The sequence below is a fragment of the Hylobates moloch genome, unplaced genomic scaffold (assembly GCF_009828535.3).
Source record: "Hylobates moloch isolate HMO894 unplaced genomic scaffold, HMol_V3 SCAFFOLD_12, whole genome shotgun sequence".
NCBI lineage: Eukaryota > Metazoa > Chordata > Mammalia > Primates > Hylobatidae > Hylobates > Hylobates moloch.
In genome coordinates this window covers 50,573,641-50,595,745 of record NW_026652287.1, presented here as the reverse complement: position 1 = coordinate 50,595,745, position 22,105 = coordinate 50,573,641, and the positions used below count along the sequence as shown (strand labels likewise).

Here is a 22,105-nt window from a genome sequence, read left to right as displayed (position 1 = left end):
AATAAAATAAATAAAATAAAATAAATAAAATAAAATAAAATAAAATAAAATAAAATAAAATAAAATAAAATAGTCTTGCTCTGTCACCCAGGCTGGACTACAGTGGCACAGTCGTGGCTCACTGCAGCCTCGACCTCCCAGGCTCAAGCGATCCTCCCACCTCAGCCTCCCAAGTAGCTTAGACTACAGGCATGCACCACCACACCTGGCGAATTCTTGTATTTTTTGTAGAGGTGGGGTCTCACTATCCCAAAGTGCTGATATTACAGGCATGTGCCACCACACCTGGCCTCAGTTTCCTTATCTTTAAAATGGACTCAGTGGCCCATATTCTCTAGCATTGTGGAAAGGATTCATGGGATTAATTAGGCACAGCAAATCACACCTCACAGGGAATAGTATGAGTGTCTCAGCTGGGACTTCCCCAACTCCCAGCCACTTCCTCTAGAGGATTCTGCTCGTACCCATGTCAGACACCCGCCTGGTGCCCATGAGCCCTGTGTGCCTAGGCACCCAGGACTCCCCCTGACCTCCTTCCCACTCTTCCACTCACTGAGCTTCAGCCCCACCCACCTTGTCACTATTCCTCCAATACACCAGGCACAGTCAGGCCTCAGGGCCTTTGCACATGCTGTGCCCTCTGCCTGGAATGCCCTTCCCGGGACATGGCCCATGCCTTCATTTCACAGGGAGATCCTTCCTGACCCCCTGGTAACTCCCTACCCAACCCTTACCCACACTCTCCATCCGCCTCCTCCCTCCGCTGATGCCCATGTCACCGGGTGATATGCGATGTGTGGGACGCATCCCAGCTCTTCTGTGGCAGACACAGGGTAATGATCCCCATCATAGGTGAAGCAGAGGGCACTGTGGAAGCCCAGAAAAGCCACCTGACCCAGCTCCAGGGCTCAGGGTATGGAAGTCTCTTTTTTTGAGACAGGCCCTTGCTCTGTTGCCCAGGCTGGAGTGCCGTGGTACGATCCTAGCTCACGGCAGCCTCGACTTCCTAGGCTCAATTGATCCTCCCACCTCTTGGCCTCCAGAGTAGCTGAGACCACAGGCACACACCACCACGCCTGGCTAACTTCTGTATTTTTATAGAGATGGAGTTTCACTATGTTGTACAGACTGAACTCCTGGCCTCAAGCAGTCCCCCGACTTTGGCTTCCCAGAGTGCTAGGATTGAGGTCAAATGGTCTCTAATGATCAAAGAGCATTCTATTTTTTTTTTTTTTTTGAGATGGAGTTTCACTCTGTCGCCCAGGCTGAAGTGCAATGGCGCGATCCCGGCTCACTGCAACCTCCCCCTCCCAGGTTCAAGCGATTTTCCTGCTTCAGCCTCCTGAGTAGCTGGAATTACAGGCGCCTGCCACCACGCCCGGCTAATTTTTTGTATTTTTAGTAGAGATGGGGTTTCACTATGTTGGCCAGGCTAGTCTCGAACTCCTGGCCTCGTGATCTGCCCGCCTTGGCCTCCCAAATTGCTGGGATTACAGGCGTGAGCAACTGCGCCCAGCCTCAAAGAGCATTCTTGCCCACTTTACATGGATGCATGGTGATGCTGTCAGACCCTCTTGCACACTTCCCATTAACTCACCTTTTTGCAGCTTGGCTCGAGTTGGCTCAGCACAAAAGGTAAAAAGATGCAGAGACCCCAGCCTTGGATGAACCTCCTCTGCGCCAACCCGCTGTCCGATTCGAATTTCTGCACAACACACCCAGTGGTGCATCCAGCGACCATCTGAGCACCCAGGTCCACTGCCACCCCATGCCACCCCATACCCACAGACCACACCTTCAGCACGCGCCCCCTGACTCTCTCCAGCCTCTGGGCAGCCTGGTCACAGTCCAGGGCCGTGGTCAGACACTGGTCAGCCAGCTGCAGGAAGGTGGCCACAGCGTCAGCCATGAGCTGTGGGAGGAGATGCCGTGATGATCCCAGAATCTGTGCTCCAGTCTCCCGGGCTTCACTCCTGCCTATCTGACCCCTTCTCAGCATCCAGCCTGCCCCAACCAGCCACCTCTGCCCAACTTCCTCCTCCTTGTCCCAGGACACACCTTTCCCCTCCTCTCAGGACCTGGGAATTGTCTAGTCTGTGGGAGACTATGTGCAAACTGGCAGAAAGCCCCTTCCCTCTGGGGGATGGTGCCAGGGTGCCCAGAATGGAGAGTAGAGAGCCAGAGTTCAGCCTCCTCCACTGAGCGCTTTTGTGCAGTGCACAAACTGAACAACTGTGCTAGGTAGTGCTGGATCATCTCACTCTCTGTCTTCTGTCACCATGTCCATCAGCAGGTCCCATCTCAGACTTCAAAACACTTTTTGCTTCTCCCCACTGACATCCCCCATCCTGGTGCAGGCCTCCTCCCTGCCTCCTCTTTTCCTGCCCCCAACAGCCTGTGCTCCCTACGGCAGGCAGAGCTTCCTAAACCTTAAATCCAGCCATGTCCTCCCCCTGCTCACATACCTGCTCTGGCTCCCAATTGCCCTCAGGAAAGAGCTCACCCCTTAGCCCCATACTCAAGGCATTATGCGATCTGCCCGTCCGTGTCGCCGGCCTATCTTCCCCATTTCTGAAAAATTGCTCCACGTTCCCCAAACGCAGACAAGCGCTCTCAACACTATTCACTCGGGACTTGTGGCAGCCCCATTCCTCCCACTGCTCTCCCATGTTGGAAGTCCCCTCCTCCTGAAAGTCCTGTCAACCCCAGAGATGGATCAGGAACATCCTTGGCGCTCCCTGTGCATCCTGCCCCAGCTCTGTCCACCACATGTGGCCGCTGCCTGGTCACGGGCTCATGTCCCTTTGAGACTGGCAGCCCCGTTGAGTTGTCTCGATCATCGTGGTCTCTCCAGGGCACACTTAGCAGGAGTTCAGTGGAGGCTGTCTTCACAGCCTGGCCTCATCCCAGCCTCCCACTCACCCTCACCTGCTGTGCAAGATCTTGGGCCCCAAACACGAGGCTCTGCATCCCCAGAAAGCCAAACGGCGCTGCCAGCTGCCCCAAGCGCCCCCGGCTCCGCTCGGCCTCACGGTAGCATGTCTGCATCAGCGCCAAGTCCCACGGCATCTCCCCAAATGAGTAAACCTGTGCTCCCGGAAGCAGTTTTGGGGGAAAAATGCTGTCAGCTGATTGCAAAGGGCCAAGGACCCCAGAGCCAATTCACCAAAGGAGAAACACAAATGAAAATACCTCCCGCCTCAGCTGTCACCAAAGAAACTCATAATACAATAGTGGTGGGCCAGGCATGGTGGCTCACACCTGTAATCCCATCAGTTTGGGAGGCCGAGGCGGGTGGATCACTTGAGGTCAGGAGTTCGATACCAGCCTGGCCAACATGGTGAAACCCCTTCTCAACCAAAAATACAAAAATTAGCTAGGTGTGGTGGCACACACCTGTACTCCCAGCTACTTGGGAGGCTGAGGCATGAGGATCGCTTGAACCCAGGAGGTTGCAGTGAGCCAAGATCGCACCACTGCACTTCAGCGTGGGTGACAGAATGAGACTCTGTCTCAAAAATAAAATAAAATAAAATAAAATAAAATAAAATAAAATAAAATAAGTAGCAGTGAGGCATGGTGTCATGGACATAAAATGATAAAACCTGAAAAAACTATAACAAGCGATGCTGGCACAATTGAGAGGAAATGAGCACATTTCCTGGCCCTGGATCTATGAATACCATCTCCCTGGGGCTGCAGAAATGGAATACTCTAACCCAGTCTCTGCTTACAAATTAGGGGAGACAGAGTATAGAAATCACCCACAGTGGTATGAAAGTCAGGCTGTGATAAGAGAAGCACAGGCTACTACAAGACATAGAGGGGACCAGGGACAGTTCCTGGAAAAGGTGATTAGGAAATGGAGGCTTAAGAATGAGTTGAAGGGGCCGGGCGCGGTGGCTCACGCTTGTAATCCCAGCACTTTGGGAGGCCAAAGCAGGCGGATCACGAGGTCAGGAGATCGAGACCACGGTGAAACCCCATCTCTACTAAAAATACAAAAAATTAGCAGGGCATGCTGGCGGGCGCCTGTAGTCCCAGCTACTCGGAGAGGCTGAGGCAGGAGAATGGCGTGAACCCGGGAGGCGGAACTTGCAGTGAGCCGAGATCGCGCCACTGCACTCCAGCCTGGGCGACAGAGCGAGACTCCGTCTCAAAAAAAAAAAAAAAAAAAAAGCAGCCTAGAACAAATTCAGTGAAGATTTTCCACAGGAAAGACTCAAGTTAACACATCACCCTCTGGCTCACTGAAGCCCTACCCACGGGAGCTCACCTCCCTGCGCAGCCGCGTGCCCGAGGGGCTCTGGCGCAGGCGGTGGGACAGTCGGTCCATGCCTTGAGCCAGGAGGGTCCGCACCGCCTCGAGCGAGGCTTCCACGGTGCGCAGCAGGGTCTGCACGACCCGGGGCAGCTGCGGGTCCACCTCCCGGCGCAGGGACGTCTCGAGCGGTCCCCTGATACCCGCTGGAAGTGGAAGACACTGGTCTGGAGTCCCCTCCGCAAGGTGCCTCACAGATGGGGATGTGCAGGGGCCCTAGTTCAGCAGGGCGAGGGGAACGCGAGCAGGGACGCTGAGCGCCCTCTTCTACCCTCTTCTACTCAGGGAAAACTGAGCCTCGGAGGGGCGGGCCGAGTCAGGATTCCCACCTGGGTCTTTGTAGGGGCCACCTTGGCCCACCCCTGCCCATGTATCAGTCTTTACCCCCGCCCCTCCTCCACTGTTCTGCTTCCCAGGCCCGCCCACCCGCATTGGCCCGGCTCTGGGCCTCAACTCCTCGAGCCTCAGCCTCAAGGCCACGCCTATCTCCCGCTGAGGCCCCGCCCTTTTTGTATCCACGCAGCCCCCTTAGGACCTGGTGTCCTCGGGAGACTCTAGGCCCCGCCCCCAGTGCCTCGACCACAAAACCACGCCCACCGTCTCGCTTTGGCCCCGCCCCTTCCCCACCCGTTCCCTTTCGCATCTTAGGCTTGGCCCCGCCCCTCTATGACCACGCCCCTCATTTCACATAACTCCAAGCCATTCTTGGCTTAGGTCACGCCCCTTTTTCCCCAGCATTGACTCGCCCCTCCCAGCCCAGGCCCCGCCCCCGGGTCTCACTCCGCAGCCGCCCCGCCACACGCGCCCGCTGCTGCAGCAGCTGATCCACGTCCGGGCGGATCGTCTTCTCCAGCGACGCAAGCAGCTCGTCCTTTTCGGGCTGGAAGGCGCAGAGCCCGGCGGAGGCCCCGGCCAGGACAGCTGCGTGAACGGCGTCTAGAAGCTGCCCAGACCGGTCGAGGGGGGACAGGAAGGCAGGACACAACCGAGACACGGGGCGGGGATGGGGGTCAGAGATACCGGGAGAGGGTTTAGGCGACAGTCGTGGGAGGGGAACCCGAACGCCCGTATCCCGCCCCCTATCCCGGATCCGGACGCCGTGCATACCTCAGTCCAGGCCCAGGCGCGGGCGCGGCCTGCTCCCCGCAGGCCAGGAAGGGTCTGGGCTCGCAGCACGGGAAGTTGCTCCCGCATCAGCACTGTGGTCAGCACCTGCAGGAGAGGGGGCCATGGGCGCCGCGGTCGGCCGGGAGGGGTCGTGGGGGTCCCGGGTACGGCCTCGCGGGGCACTAACCTCGGCGTCTGAGCCTAGGGTCACGTCGTCGTCGCCAAAGTGGCCTTGGTGCTGCCGGTAGAGTCGGACGGCGTCCAGGAAGGCCCGGGCAGCAGGGGCCTGGCTTCGCTGCAGGACTGAGAGGGGCTGCTCCTCAGTGCCTGCTGGTAGCTCCCCTGCCTGGCTCCCCTGCCTGGCTCCCCATGGCCGGGGGAGGAAGCCCTCCGCCTGGCCAGGTCCCCAACACCCAAGTTTTACCCATCTCTGGAACTTTGCATAGGCAATGCCCTCCACAGGGAACACAGTCCCCCAAGACCAACACCTTTATTCAACTTAGAAGGAACCCTCTACTGGCAGCCACAGCCCCGTGACCAGCAGTTCAGGCGTACATACTGCAGCCAGTAGCTGCTCCTCTAGTTGTACCGTTTGTGCAGTCAACAACCTGCCCAACTCTGTGTGTGTCAGTCCTGCTGCTCCCCTACTTTTTTCTTTCTTTCTTTTTTTTTTTTTTGAGATGGAGTCTTGCTCTGTTCCCCAGGCTGGAGTGCAGTGGCGCGATCTCGGCTCACTGCAAGCTCCGCCTCCTGGGTTCACGCCATTCTCCTGCCTCAGCCTCCCGAGTAGCTGGGACTACAGGCGCCTGCCACCACGCCCGACTAATTTTTTGTATTTTTAGTAGAGTTAGGGTTTCACTGTGTTAGCCAGGATGCTCTCGATCTCCTGACCTCGTGATCCTTCCGCCTCGGCCTCCCAAAGTGCTGGGATTACAGGCGTGAGCCACCACGCCCAGCGGCTGGCCCCTCATCTTTTACAGACTCCAGCTTCCCCTCATCTGGGAAGCCTGCTCCAACTCCCATCCCCCAGGCTGAGCCCCCATAGAACCCTGTGTGTCTCTGTTACAGCCCTAGTCACTCACAACTGCCTGGTGTCCCTTCTGGCTCCCCCAGCAACCCATTTTCTTATTCTGTGTGTGTGTGTGTGTGTGTGTCTGTGTGATGGAGTTTTGCTCTTGTTGCCCAGGCTGGAGTGCAGTGGCGTGATCTTGGCTCACTGCAACCTCCACCTCCTGGGTTCAAGTGATTCTCCTGCCTCAGCCTCCCGAGTGGCTGGGATTACAGGTGCCTTCCACCACACCCAGCTAATTTTTGTATTTTTAGTAGAGACAAGATTTCGCCATGTTGTCCAGGCTGGTCTCGAACTCCTGACATCGGGAGATCTGCCTGCCTCGGCTTCCCAAAATGCTAGAATTACAGGCATGAACCACCGAACCTGGCCTAACAACCCATTTTCTGGGTAAAGAAAGTGAGGCCTGGAGAGGTCCCAAGCTAACAGAGGCTGAGCCGTCTGACCCCAGACCATTAGCCCCACAAATGTCTGACCTGTCCTGAGACCCACCTGTGCCCCGAAGCCGGATGCCACCCTGCAGGGCCAGCCTCCAGGCATGCTGTGCCTCCCTGGTGGCTGCAGAGAAGCAGAGGTGCTGGCGGAAGGGGTGCTGCAGGAACAGCGGGAAGCTCACAGGCACTTCAAAGAGGGAGTCAGGCTCTTCCTGAGTATGGTCTCCTGAAAACAAATAGGAGGTTGCATCTTCTAGACATTCATTCACTAGGAGAAAATACCCCTGAAATGCATACGGCAGTCCCTGGCATAGGCAGTTGCTCGATAAATATGAGCCACACCCTGATACTTGCCACCGTCCTTATTCCAACAGCACTGGGCAGGGCACAGTTTTGGGGGAGGCAGGGTCAACTTCTTCCATTGCATGCCCAAGGCAGACATCACCAATCCATCCCAGCACTGTTTTCCAGCCTCAGCACCCTTAATACAGTCCTCCTGGCAACCACCACCAATCCATTCAAGCTGGGATGTTATGTGAGCCCGGCTTTATGTGGGGTTTTGGAGTCAGTCAGACCCGGGTTCCAACCTGACCAAACCACTCTCATTTTCTTTCCTTTTTTAACAAAAGGGACAGGGTCTCACTATGTTACCCAGGCTGGTCTTGAACTCATGAGCTCAAGTGATCTGTCCGCCTCAGCCTCCCAAAATGCTGGGATTACAGGTGTGAGTCACTGTGCCCAGCCTGGCCAAGCTAATTTCTAGTTCTATGACTAGGGCACACGTTTTCATGAGCTGTGATTTTCCTGCCCAAATGGGGTTAACAGTGATACCAATGACCTAGAATTACTGACAAGACAAAATAAGTGAATTCAGCTTTGGTTAATTCATTTGGGGGCCAGCCGCGGTGGCTCATGCCTGTAATCCCAGCACCTCTGGAGGCTGAAGTGGGAGGATCCCTTGGGCCCAGGAGTTCCAGACCGGCCTGCACAAGGTATTTTTTATTAAAAACATAAGTAAATGAAAAGAAATATTTAGGGTCTCCTGTCTCCAGTGTTTTGTTCCACTTTCCAGGATGATACACACAGACTGCGATAAAATCCAACAATCCAGGCTGGGCAAGGTGGGTCATGCCTGTAATCCCAGCACTTTGGGAGCCCGAGGCAGGCAGATCACTTGAGGTCAGGAGTTCGAGACCAGCCTGGCCAACGTGGTGAAACCCCGTCTCTACTAAAACACAAAAATTAGCAGGGTGTGGTGGCAGGTGCCTATAGTCTCAGCTACTCAGGAGGCTGAGGCAGGAGGATCACTTGAGCCTGGGAGGCGGAGGTTGCAGTGAGCAGAGATCACACCACTGCACTCGAGCCTGGGAGACAGAGCAAGAGCAAGACTCTGTCCAAAAAAAAAAAAGAAGAAGAAGAGGAAGAGGAAGAAGAAGAGGAGGAGGAGGAAGAAGAGGAGGAGGAAGAAGAAGAAGAAGGAGAAGAAGAAGAAGAAGAAGAAGAAGAAGAAGGAGGGAGAAGGAGAAGGAGAAGGAGAAGGAGAAGGAGAAAGAAGGAAGAAGAAGAAGAAGAAGAAGAAGGAGAAGAAGAAGAAGAAGGAGAAGAAGAAGAGAATCCAGAAAGTGGAAACTCCTGGTCATCTCAGCCTTCCAGCCTCAGCCCCTAGAGACGATAATGACTGTTAATAGTTTAGGGGACATTTCTCCAGATTCTAAAATCTGCATGAAACTGTGTGAGGTGCATATCTGTGACAAGATGGGATTTTCTGCCTTGGAACTGGTCATTTCACTCCTTGATACGTCTGGGACACTTTCAGTGGCTAAGTTTTGCTTTCTTTTATTTATCGTTTTTAAATTTTAATTTATTTTTATTTTAGAGATGGAGTCTTCCTCTGTTGCCCAGGCTGGAGTGCAGTGGTGTGATCATAGCTCACGGTGGCCTCAAACTCCTAGGCTCAAATGATCCTCCCACTTTGGCCTCTTAAAGTGCTGAGACTGCAGGTGTGAGCCACCTGGCTTTTTGTTTGTTTGTTTGTTTGACGGAGTCTTGCTCTGTCTCCCATGCTGGAGTACAGTGGCGCGATCTTGGCTCACTATAACCTCTGCCTCCCAGGTTCAAGCAATTCTCCTGCCTCGGTCTCCTGAGTAGCTGGGATTATAGGCGTGTGCCACCATGCTCGGCTAATTTTTGTATTTTTAGTAGAGATGGGGTTTCGCCATGTTGGCCAGGCTGGGACCTCAGATGATCTGCCCGCCTTGGCCTCCCAAAGTGCTGGGATTACAGGCATGAGCCACCGCACCCAGGCTTTTATTTATTTATTTATTTAAATAGAGACAGGGCCTGGCTCTGTTGCTCAGGCTGCTGGAGTTCAATGGTGTGATCATAGCTCACAGCAGCCCCTAACTCCTGGGCTCAAGTGATCCTCCCGCCTCTGCCTTCTGAGTAGCTGGGACTACAGGCACGTGCCACCACATCTAGCTAATTTTATTTTTAAAAATGTTTGTGGAGATGGGGGTCTCACTATGTTACCCAGGCTGGTCTGGAACTCCTGGCCTCAGGGGATCCTCCTGTCTCTGCCTCCCAAGTACCTGGGACTACAGGCACGTGCCACTGCAGCCAGCTCAGTGTTCATTACCAAGGGCCAGGCCATAATATATTTAATCAACCCTCAAGAGATGGGTATTTGGGCAGATTCTGATGTTTTGAGCAGCATCAACATCTCAGCAGACTACATCTTTGTGTCCTTTGACAGCAAGATAGATTTTAGGTGAAGCAGAGGGTGCAATTCTAGATCTGCCCTTGACTAACTGTGTGACAATCCTCAGCCTCAATGTCCTTATCTGTGAAATGGGGTAGCTAGTGCTGGGCCTGCCTGCTGGGCAGACTTTATGAGATAGTGCAAGCCCAGTGCTGAGTACTTGCCAGGCACATGCCTGGAATTGTTCCTTCTCTAATTTCTTTTTTTTTTTTTTCTTTTTTGAGATGGAGTCTTGCTCTGTCACCCAGGCTGGAGTGCAGTGGCGTGATCTCGGCTCACTGTAAGCTCTGCCTCCCGGGTTCATGCCATTCTCCTGCCTCAACCTCCCAAGTAGCTGGGACTACAGGCACCCGCCACCACACCTGGCTAATTTTTTGTATTTTTAGTAGAGATGGGGTTTCACCGTGTTAGCGAGGATGGTCTTGATCTCCTGACCTCATGATCGGCCCGCCTCAGCCTCTCAAAGTGCTGGGATTACAGGCGTGAGCCACCATGCCCGGCCTACCTTTTGTATTTTTAGTAGAGACAGGGTTTCACCATATTGGTCAGGCTGGCCTCATGAGGGCTCCTCCTCACCTCAGGTGATCCACCTGCCTTGGTCCCCCAAAGTGCTCGGATTATAGGCGCATGTCATTACACAGGCTAATTTTTGTATTTTTAGTAGAGACAAGGGTTCACCATGTTGGCCAGGCTAGTCTCGAACTCCTGACCTCAAGTGATCCGCCCACCTCGGCCTCCCAAAGTGGTGGGATTACAGGTGTGAGCCACTGTGCCCAGCCTATTGTTTTTAATTGTTTTTGTTGTTGTTTTTGGAGATGGGGTTTCACTCTATTGCCCAGGCTGGAGTGCAGTGGGGCAATCTCGGCTCACAGCCACCTCTACCTCCCAGGCTTAAGCGATCCTCCCGCCTCAGCCTCCCGAGTAGCTGGGACTACAGACACTATGAGACACTGCACCCATCCCAGATTTTACTGTTTTTATCCTTTGCTATTTTGATTCTGGTCCCATGACCTAACTCTCCCCCTTACCCTTGCAAGAGTGGGTGTTTGTATGTTTGTTTTCCAGAGCAGGGATGCTCAACCGGGGCAACGCTGCCCTCAGGAGACACTTGGCAATGCTGGAGACATTGGTGGTTGTCGCGCCCAGGGTGGGGGCTGCTGCTGGCATGGAGTGGGTGGAAGCCGGGGATGCTGCTTAACGCCCTGCTGTACCCGGGACGCCCCCACCACGAGAATGATCTGGCCCCACATGTTAATGATGCTGGGGTGGAGAAACCTGTTCCTGGGAACCCCGGGACCCTTACCCAAGGATTCAAGGCAGAGAGCGTCCAAAAGGCGGAGATATTCTCGCTGGGAAGTCAGGAGTGTGTATCCCGTCAGGGCTGTGGAGCCAAGGCAGTGGCCCCCATTTTCATATTCCTACAAAAGGTACCCAGAGAACCAACTTGGGACAGGTCTGAACTGTGGCTTCTGTGTCCCAACTATACTATCAAGGGACGATTTCAGATGAGCTGAAAAATCCTCTGCCCCTCTCACTCCTCCCTCCCTCTCCTTTCCTCCATTCCTCCTTCTCTCTTTTCTTTGTTTTTGAGACAGAGTCTCACTGTGTCACCCAGGCTGGAGTGCAGTGGCGTGATCTCAGCTCACCGCAACCTCCACCTCCCGAGTTCAAGTGATTCTTCCACTTCAGCCTCCCGAGTGGCTGGGATTACAGGCACCCGCCACCACAGCAGGCTAATTTTTGTATTTTTAATTGAGATGGGGTTTCGCCATGTTGCCCAGGCTGGTCTTGAACTCCTGACCTCAGGTGATCCACCTGCCTCAGTCTCCCAAAGTGTTGGCATTACAGGCCTGAGCCACCGTGCCCGGCCCTAGGTTTTGTATTTTTAGTAGAGACAGAGTTTCACCATGTTGGCCAGGCTGTTCTTGAACTGAGCTGAAGGGATCCACTCACCTCAGCCTCCCAAAGGGCTGGGATTACAGGTGTGAGCCACCAGGGCCGGCTCTCCCTCCTTTTTTTTCCCTCCTCTCTCCCTCCATCCATCCTACCTCTGTCCCCATAACTTCCTCCCTTCCTCCCTCCTTCCCTTCCTTCCTCCTGTTCCTGCCCTCTCTCTCCCTCCTTCCCTTTCCCGTTTCCCTCCCTTCCTCCTTCAGTCCCTGAGCTCCCAGTACCCACTGGCTCCCCATGTGCCGGGCCGGTCCCAAGTGCTGAGGACCCTCTTGTTGAACCCTCAGAGCCCTACATGGTGTGAAACATCATCATCCCATTTCACAGAAGTGGAAACTGAGTTTCAGAAAAGTAGTGATCGCTCCAAGCTCCCCAGCCAGAAAGCAGAGCGGCCAGAGGTGTGACTTGCAAAGGCCCCAAGAGTTTGAAACCACAGCTGTGATACTGACCACGACCCTATCCCTGGCCTGGGCCTCAGTTTACCCACCCAGCAGAGCATGGGATGGAACCAGATGGTTGCCTACAACAGGCCAAACACATAGGGGCCCAAGATTCATCCTGGATGATTGATAGAGGTGGGACTATGCTGAGATATGGATCCCACAAACCTTGAGGCTGTGGGGGGTGGGAAGGAGGGACCCAGAAGCAGAAAGGCCACATGCCAATCACGCACCTCCTTGTGGCTGAACCACTCCAGGCGGCCGTCCCCACGCAGAACACAGAAGATAGGCTGCCACCGGGGTGGGTGGCCCCGAAGCTGGGTCAGGGGTCCTCGGTGCTCACGGACTCGGGGCAGCTTCTGCAGGAAGAGGGAGCAGTGGGTGTCAGGGGGCTGTGGGCTGACGTCCCTGTGGCCCGACCACCCAGACACCCACTGTATCCTGGGGTGACGCTAAGGTCCCGTGATGCCCCAGGCTGGACAGGGAGAGTCCCAGGCGGGAAGGGGCTCTGTGTCCACAGCTCCTGGAGCCCCCCGCCCTGGGTGGGCACAGCTGGGAAGTGGGGCGCCCTGGAGAGGCAAAAAATCTCAGCGCCGATTGGAGCGTGGGACCAAGCATTAGTAATAAGCGTGGATCCCGGGTTCAAATCACACCTCTGCAGTGTGACCTCAGGAAGGCCATTTGGCCTCTCTGTGCCTGAGTTTCCTCATCGGTCAAAGACCCGTCTACCAAGGGGGTGAAGACTGAGTGAGTTGTGTGGGGCACACAACTTCATGGCTCCAGAGATGTCTGGAGGCCAGGCGCTCACGCTTATAATCCCAGCACTTTGAGAGGCCAAGGTGGGGAGATCACTTGAGGTCAGGAGTTTGAGATCAGACTGGCCAACATGGTGAAACCCCATCTCTACTAAAAATACAAAAATTACCCAGGCATGGTGGCAGGCGCCTGTGGTCCCAGCTACTCGGGAGTCTGAGGCACGAGAATCGCTTGAACCTGGGAGTTGGAGGTGGCAGTGAGCTAAGATTGCGCCACTGCACTCCAGCCTGGGTGACAGAGCAAAACTCCATCTAAAAAACAAGTTACTCCATTCCACATCATGATATGCTAACTTGTTTGGAGTCTTCTACCTCCCATCAGATTGTGAACCCCAGAGATTATGGCGGGATCTGTCCTTGTCACTGGACAAGGGCTGTGTCCTCATGCCCAGCCCATGATGTGGCATGAATTACATGCTCAGTGAATGGTGTTTTTTGTGTGTGTGTGTGTGTGTGTGTGTGTGTGTGTGTGTGTGTGTGTGTGTGTGTGTTTGACAGACTCTAGCTCTGTTGCCTAGGCTGGAGTGCAGTGGCGCAATCTGGGCTCACTGCAACCTCCACCTCCCAGGTTCAAACGATTCTGCTGCCTCAGCCTCCCGAGTAGCTGGGACTACAGGTGCATGCCACAGGGTCTGGCTAATTTTGTTTTTGTATTTTTAGTAGAGATGGGGTTTCGGATTTTCACCACGTTGGTCAGGCTGGTCTTGAACTCCTGACCTCTGGCGATCCACCTGCCTTGGCCTCCCAACGTGCTGGGATTACAGACATGAGCCACCTTGCTCGGCCTCTCAGTGAATGTTTATTTAAACGATGAATATTTAAAGTCATCCTATGGCAATGGCAAAGGTCTGAGGTTGGAAGCATGGCCTAGGGAGGGCTCCTCCAGGACCCTCCTCCCACACTCAAACATCCTCTGCTCCCCCACAACACCCACTTTGCTGCGTAGCAACTGGCTTCTGGCGGGCTCCTGAGGGCCCAGCTCTCGGGAGATCTGCCGCAGGACAGACGCTGCCAGCTGCACGCGGTAGCAGGGCAGGAAGTTCCTCAGCAGGGTGTCCACCCGACCTGCAGGGACAAGGGGACAATGAACCCAGCAAATTGAATCTGCCCAGGAGACCTGCTTAGGGAGGGCAAAACAGACAGGGAAGCCACCTGGGGGCTCCTACAGTCATCCTGAGCTGCCGGACAAGTTGTCACCAAATTCCATTCACGCTTCACCCTCCGTGCCTATTTCCATCCATGTGGCTGGGTGAGGCAGCTTCTTTTTTTTTTTTTTTTGAGATGGAGTCTCACTCTGTTGCCCAGGCTGGAGTGCAGTAGCACGATCTCGGCTCACTGCAACCTCTGCCTCCCAGGTTCAAGCAATTCTCCTGCCTCAGCCTCCTGAGTAGCTAGGACTACAGGTGTACGCCATCATGCCCGGCTAATTTTTGTATTTTTTAGTAGAGATGGGTTTTTTTTGTTTGTTTGTTTTGTTTTTTGTTTCGATGGGGTCTCACTCTGTTGTCAGGCTGGAGTGCAGTGGCACAATCACAGCTCACTGCAACCTCTACTTCCTGGGCTCAGGTGATTCTCCCATCTCAGCCTCCCAAGTAGCTGGGACTACAGAGACTACAGGTGCCTGCCACCACGACGGACTAATTTTTCTATTTTTAGTAGAGACGAGGTTTCGCCATGTTGCTCAGGCTGGTCTTGAACTCCTGAGCTCCAGTGATCTGCTTGTCTTGTCCTTTTTTTTTTCTTTTTCTTTTTCTTTTCTTTTTTTTTTTTTTTTTTTTGAGACAGGGTCTCTGTCCCCCAGGCTGGAATGCAGTGGTGCAATCTCAGCTTACTGCAGCCTTGACCTGCTGGGCTCAAGTGATCCTCCCACCTCAGCCCCACTCCAGTAGCTGTGATCAGGTGCACCTGCCACCATGCCCAGCTAATTTTTTTATTTTTGTAGAGACAAGGTCTTGCTATGTTATCCAGGCTGGTCTCAAACTCCTGGCCTCAAGCGATCCTCACACCTTGGTTTCTCAAAGCGCTGGGAATACAGGTTGAGCCACACCTTCACTTATAGCTCATGTATCACGTAAGCATATGGTTTGCTGAGCTTTGACACAATCACACATCCGTGAAGCCCTCACCACAATCAAGATAATGAGCGGATCCATCACACCCAAAAGTGTCCCCATATGCTTTACCTGGGGAGCTTTTCAAAAGCTTTTAAAGCTCCAAAGCACACAAGGGAACTTTCTGTGAGTGATGGAGGTGTCCTGTATCCTGACCTATCTAGGAAGTAGTCATATGGGTGATGGGTGACTAGCTCTTTGACCTGTTGCCCTAAGCCATGTACACTTGACTGTAAATAAAACGTACTTCCATTCTGCTGCCTGGAATGTGGACCCAATGGCTGGAGCTCCGACAGCCATTCTGTGCCATGAGGCTACCTCGGGCACAGGAATTCACACATGGCAGAGCCATGAGATGAAAGGACTTTAGGTGTCTAACTTTTACTAGCCTGCCTGCCTCCACACCTCTCAGTTTGAGGGAAAAAAAAAAATCTTTTATCTTGTTTAAGCCACTACTGGGGGGAAAAAAAATTCGCAGTGCTACATAGAGTAACTCTTTGAATCCTTACAATGCCCCCATGAGCTAGGCATTGTTGCTATCCCCATTTTACATATAAGAGAATGAAGCCCAGGGAGGTGAAGTCACTCACCAAAGGGCACACAACAAATGAGGGAATGACCAGGGTGTGAACGTGAATTGTTTGTTTGCAAGATACATCACTGGCCTTAGCACATGCTGTTTCTCCTGTCCAAAATGCTCTTCTGGTATCCCCTTCCTTCCAGCGCCATCACATCCCTCCAGCCCTGGCTTGATCATTGTCTCCTCAGTGAGCAGTCATCCACCTCTGCTCTTCCCCACACTCGAGGAACATGTGAGCTCTCTCCCATCATTCTCACCATGCAATTTTGGGTCATGACTTGACCCAAAAACCAAAAAAACACTCTTCCATGCTGCTGCATGGAATGTAGACCCAATGGCCGGAGCTCCAGCAATCATTCTGTGCCATGAGGTCCTTGGGCACAGAAGCCCCACATAGCAGAGCCACGAGAGGGAAGGTGTTTAGACCATGAGCCTGTGAGGGGAAGGCCAATACCAACCCCACAATGTCCCCAGTGCCCAGTACAGGTGCTCACCCCACATATGAGGACAGAGGGACCCGAATGGCACTGAATCTGGCACTGGCCCCTCTTAGTCTCAAATTGGGAACTGAGTCTCCATCCCCAGGGTCCTGCCGAGGGGCCTGCTGGTCCCTGCCCACTCAGGAAGATATCCCTCAGGGCCTGGCTGGGTCTGGGACACCCTCCACTTGGCACCATGCCTCCCACCTGAACCCCTGCCCTAAATCAGGTCACTAGATTTACCAAATAAAAATAGAAGACAGTCTTCTGGGCACAGTGGCTCCCGCCTGTAATCCCAGCACTTTGGGAGGGTGACGTGGGAGGATCGCTTGAGCTCAGGAGTTCAAGACCAGCCTGGGCAACATAGTGAGACCCTGTCACTACAAAAACAAAATAAAAAAATTAGCTAGGTGTGATGGTGCACGCCTGTGGTCCCAGCTATTCGGGCTGAAGTGGGAGGATCGCCTGAGCCCACAAGTTCAAAAGCAAACTGGCCAACATAGGGACATGTTGTCTCTATTAAAAAAAAAAAAAAACCAACAAAATAATTAGCTGGGCACAGTGGTGCATGCCTGTGGTCCCAGCTACTTGGGAGGTTAAGGCGGGAGAATCGCTTGAGCCCAGGAGGCCAAGGTTGCAGTGAGCCATGATCATAGCACTGCACTCCAGCTTGGGCAACAGACAAGATCCTGTCTCAACAAAAACAAAAGATTCACTGTGCGAAATTTACATTAAGAAGGCATCCTGTGTGTTTTGACAGCCCTAGGTCTGAACCGAACCCCATCTGCTGCATAGAGCATGTGGACCCTATGGCTGGAGCCCCCACCCACCCGGACTCCCACCCTGTCCCCTCCCTGGCTGCTCACCCCTTAGGTGCTGCCGCTGCTGCTTGTCCAGAGGGCTCGAGGGTCGCCCGCCCATGCTGCTGCCGTCTCCCGGGGCTCCCCTTCCCCTCCTCACGACCACCGCCTGCGTTCCTCAGCTCAGGGGCACCTGGGTGGCGGGTGAGAGGCTTTGTTGCAGTGGGTTCAGAGGTCCCGCCCCTGTCCCACCCCACGCTGCACCTGCGTCCTCCCCACTCCCCTGGGGCCCATGTTGCCCAGAGCCAATGGTTTCTGTAGAGGCTGCGGGGACAGCCCCGGGGGTAGGTTGTAGGGTGTGGGAGAAAGAAAATCATAGCTCATCTTGGAGGAGGGCGCGGCAGGGCAGACATCTGGCAGGACTGACCAGCAGTCGTTGTGTATGGGGGCTGGAACAGGGGGATGGGCAGGGATGGGGCATCTAGTTCCTGGTGCCACATACACCCCCACCACTGTGCCTACCCTGTGCCCAGTGAGGCTGGACCCCAGAGAGGATACAGCCCTGGCCCAGCTCCTAGGAGTCCCCAGGCCGGAGAGACAGAGCTGGACAGGCAGTCTCAGACTGTCCCTGGGGTCAGTGCTGGGGCAGGGGGGCAGATGCCAAGGTCTTAGAGGATGGGGGCCTGGCAGGGGTGAGCAGAGACTTGTGGGGCACTGAAGCTTCATCCTTGATTCCTTCCTCAGGCCCCCAACATTGTCCCTCCCACCAGTCCATCATCTGGACTCCATTTCTTTTTCTTTTTTTAGAGACAGGGTCTTGCTCTGTCACTCAGGCTAGAGTGCAGTGGCATGATCATGGCTCACTGCAGCCTGGAACTCTTGTGCTCAAGCGACCCTCTCGCTTCAGCCTCCAGAGTAGCTGGGCCCACAGGCACACGCCACCACCATGCCTGGCTAATTTTTGTGTTTTTTGTAGACACAGGGGTCTTCCTATGTTGCCTAGGCTCGTCTCAAACTTCTGGACTCAAGTGATCCGCCCGCCTGGCTTCCCAAAATGTTAGGATTACAGGCATGAGCCACCACACCTGGCATATTTCACGTTTTAAGTGTCTCTTAAAGGTGTCTTTTTTTTTTTTTTTTTTTTTAATTTGAGACAGTCTCGCACTGTCGCCCAGACTGGAGTGCAATGGCACGATCTTGGCTCACTGCAACCTCCACCTCCCAAGTTCAAGCGATTCTCCTGCCTCAGCCTCCCGAGTAGCTGGGATTACAGGTGCCCGCCACCACGCCCAGCTAATTTTTTGTATTTTCAGTAGAGACGGGGTTTCATTATGTTGGCCAGGCTGGTCTCGAACTCCTGACCTCATGATCCGCCTGCCTTGACCTCCTAAAGTGTTCTTTTTTAGACGGTGTCTCACTCTGTTGCCCAGGTTGTAGTGCAGTGGCATGATCTTGGCTCACTGCCACCTTCGCCTCCTGGGTTCAAGCGATTTCTGGTTAATTTTGTTTTGTTTTGTTTTGTTTCGTAGAGATAGGGTTTCGCCATGTGGGCCAGGCTGGTCTCAAACTCCTGACCTCAGGTGATCTTCTCGCCTTGGCCTCCCAAAGTGCTGGGATTACAGGTGTGAGCCACCTCACCCAGCGAAGGTGTCCCTTTTCTTGGGCCCAGACCCCATCTCCAGCACCTCCAAACCCTCAGTGCTGACCTCCGGAAGCTCTCCCACTGCCCTCTGGGAAAGCACCACTGAGGACCCAGCTTCATCGCTCCAAGAACCCTCTGGCTCCACTCAGCTGCCTGTAGCTCCCGAAGTCCCCATGTCCCTCTGACCCCCGCGGTCTTGTCCAGTGCCTGGAGAACTCTTGCTCCCGCCTCCTGCACCTGGTTGCCCAAGCTTCACTTCTCAGGTGAAAAGACCAGATACCAGCCCCTTGGAGAGCCGTCCCTGTGCCCCTGGACTGGTTGGGCACGACCTTCATGTCCCAGCATTTGACCTGGTTTGGTTAGTTGGGCGTCTCCACCCCTTCACCTGTTTTGTGCCTGGCACAGAGCAGCCCTCGATGTTTGCTGAATGAATGCATGAATAAATGTGTGCATGAATGAATGAAGGGAGGGAGGGAGGGAGGGCTTGCAGTCTACACTCCAAGCTGAAATATGATCAAATGGAGCCATCACAGGTTTTCTGATGAGGGGAGTGTCAAGCACTGAGCTCTGGATCCAGCGTTGGCTGGGGAGTGGGGTGGGTCCTTGAAGATCTCTCAAGGACACTGAACACTTCCCAGCAGCCAGAGGCTCCAGGCTGGAGGAAGGAAAGTCCAGAGTGTGGCCCCTCAGATGGCAAGATCCCCAGGGAGCCCCTGAGGCAGGTGGGCGGGTCATCAGTGAATAGAGAACACGTGTCCCTCAATGTCCATTGCTCCTATTGGCCTCAGTAGTAGAATCCCTGATCATAACGGAGCCCATGGCTGTCCAATGGAGACTCATCTTCCAGACTTCCTTGCTGCTATGTGGGGCTGTGCAACCCAGGCTGGCCATAAAGGAGTGAGTAGAAGTGTCTTGGGTGAATCCTGGGGAGCTCCTTCATGCTAGGGCTGGAATGTGGACACAATGGCTGGAGCACAAGCAGCCACCTTGGGCCATGAGGCAGAATCCAGCTGATGACAGTGCAAAGCAATGATGTAGAAGGAGCTGGGGTTCCTGAAGAATGTGTGACATTGCTCTACCAGCCCTGAACGATGTCTCTCCAGAGACAGAGCTAAACCTCCATTTTGCTTAAGCCTCTGGTAATATCTGAATGTAATCTTCACTAACACCCCAGGATTCATTTCTTCCTTTAAAAAAATTAGTGGTTTTTCAGCCGGCCGTTGTGGCTCAAGCCTGTAATCCCAGCAGTTTGGGAGGCCGAGGCAGGCGGGTCACCTGAGGTCAGGAGTTCGAGACCAGCCTGGCCAACATGGTGAAACCCTGTCTCTACTAAAAATACAAAAATTAGCCAGGTGTTGTGGTGTGCGCCCGTAATCCTAGCTACTCAGGAGGCTGAGTCAGGAGAATCACTTGAACCCAGGAGGAGGAGGTTGCAGTGAGCTGAGATCAGACCACTGCACTCCAGCCTGAGCAACAGGGCGAGACTCTGTCTCAAAAAAAAGAAAAAAGAAAACCATCAGATGATGAGACAGGCAAGGAAGAAAAAGGGATGCAGCAGGAGGGGACAGATGGGCATGGAGGGGTCACAGAGGTGAAAGGAAGCGAGGACTTGGGCGCAGTGGTTCCTGCCTGTAATCCCAGCACTTTGGGAGGTTGAGGCAAGTGGATCGCTTGAGGTCAGGAGTTCGAGACCAGCCTGGCCAGCATGGTGAAACTTGATGTTTCTACTAAAAATACCAAAATTAGCCGGGAGTGGTGGTGGGTGCCTGTAGAACCAACTACTTGAGAGGCTGAGGCAGGAGAATCGTGTGAACCCGTGAGGTGGAGGTTGCAGTGAGCTGAGATCACACCACTGCACTCCCAGCCTGGATGACAGAGCAAGACCGTGTCCCCCCAGTAAAGAAAGCGAGGGCCCAAGCCATGTAAAAAGCTGCAGGAAAGGAGATACCGGGCAGCGGGCTCAGCACAGGCAAAGGCCCTGGGGTGGGAATGTGCTCAGTGGGCTCCAGGAACGGCAGGAAGTAGGTGCGCTGCAGGGAGACTGAGTGAGGGGCTGTTGCTGCTGGGGAGAGGGGGAGGTGAAAGGGGCCACATGGAGCCTTGTGGGAAGGGTGGATTTCACTCCGAAGGCAAAACGGAGCAGGAAGAGTTGTCACTCTCGGGAAAGAGTAGGAGATGGTGACAGCCCCAGGCAGAACCGTCCATGTGGGGTCCCTGCGCTGGCTGCTCAATTTCCCTTCACTTCTCAGCCCCGTGCCTGCCACTCTGGGGGCCACGGCCACCTGCCCTCACCCAGGCGCACAGCTGAGCTTCCAGTCAGCGCTCTTTGCTGTTTACCAACCTCCTTCCGGTCAGGCCCCATCCCACTTCCTCACTCTCATATCTGAGTGGCCCGCCGGGACAAGAAGTTGAAGGAAACTTCACTTTCTGTGGTTTCGGCTCCACTCTCACCCCGCACAGCCGCCTCTGTGCAGGTTTCAATTCCCACCTCCTGCTCAGCGGGGTGCCTCCTCTGGATCACCCTACAGAAGCTTGCACGTGGCTGGGCAGCCCCTATGCACCCACCAGCCTCCCACACTGTCGTCCCTGGGGCCCAGAGAAAGCCGAAGGGTGGGCCATGAGCAGATGCATTCTGGGAAAATGTGCAGGAGCCCAGCACATGGAGACTAGACTCTCTGGTGCTTTCAAGGCTCTGAGCAGGTCTGCAGCATGGCTGAATGCAGTGCTTCGCCCTGTCAGTGCAGTTGGAGCTCAGCAGAGGGTTGACTTATGTCCCCCAAAGGACATGTCTACGTCCTGACCCAGGAAACTCAGCATGTGACCTTATTTGGAATATGTATTCCAAATAAGCATTTATTTGGAACTTATTTGGAATACTCATTTGGTATCTTGAGATGAAACCATCCTGGGTGCAAGGCGATCCTAAATCCAATGAGAGGTGTCCTTATAAGAGGGCTGGGCACAGTGGTTCATGCCTGTAATCTCAACGTTTTGGGAGGCTGAGGCTGGAGGATCGCTTATCTCAGGGGTTTGAGACCAACCTGGGCAACATACCAAGGCCCTGTCTCTACAAAAAATTTGTACAAGTAGCCAGGCATGGTGGTGCGCATCTGTAGTGCCAGCTACTTGGGAGGCTGAGGTGAGAGGATCGCTTTAGCCCAGGAGATGGAGGCTGCAGTGAGCTGTGATTGTACCACTGCACTCCAGCCTGGGTGACAGAGCGAGACCCTGTCTCAAAAAAATAAATAAATAGGAGGAGAGAACACACAAGAGGTAGAAGTCCAAGTGAAGACAAGGAGAGACTGGAGTGACACGGCCACAAGCTAAGAAATGCCAAGGACAGGAGAGGCCTGGGATGGGCTCTGCCTCAGAGCCTCCAGAGGGAACCAGCCCTGCTGCCACCTTGACCTTGGACTTCTGATCTCTATAGCTAAGACAGAATACATTTGTTTTGTTTTGTTTCGTTTTAAGATGGAGTTTCTCTCTTGTTGCCCAGGCTGAAGTGCACTGGCACAATCTTGGCTCACTGCAACCTCCGCCTCCCGGGTTCAAGCAATTCTCCTGTCTCAGCCTCCCAAGTAGCTGGGATTACAGGCGCA

The 22,105-nt window shown here is 54.1% G+C and overlaps 1 protein-coding gene across 1 annotated transcript in view; it reads right to left on the bottom strand.

The window, feature by feature from the left end:
- Positions 1-20,868, bottom strand: part of NIBAN3 (niban apoptosis regulator 3) — a 25,862-nt gene extending 4,994 nt beyond the window's left edge. The window contains 13 exon segments of the mRNA XM_058425767.1: positions 1,598-1,705; positions 1,796-1,912; positions 2,929-3,087; positions 4,277-4,467; positions 5,102-5,264; positions 5,429-5,533; positions 5,616-5,731; positions 6,990-7,157; positions 10,993-11,107; positions 12,313-12,438; positions 13,829-13,959; positions 16,931-17,057; positions 20,848-20,868. Of these exon segments, the coding sequence (XP_058281750.1) occupies positions 1,598-1,705; positions 1,796-1,912; positions 2,929-3,087; positions 4,277-4,467; positions 5,102-5,264; positions 5,429-5,533; positions 5,616-5,731; positions 6,990-7,157; positions 10,993-11,107; positions 12,313-12,438; positions 13,829-13,959; positions 16,931-17,057; positions 20,848-20,868 (1,647 nt within the window).
- Between the last annotated feature and the right edge of the window lie 1,237 nt (positions 20,869-22,105).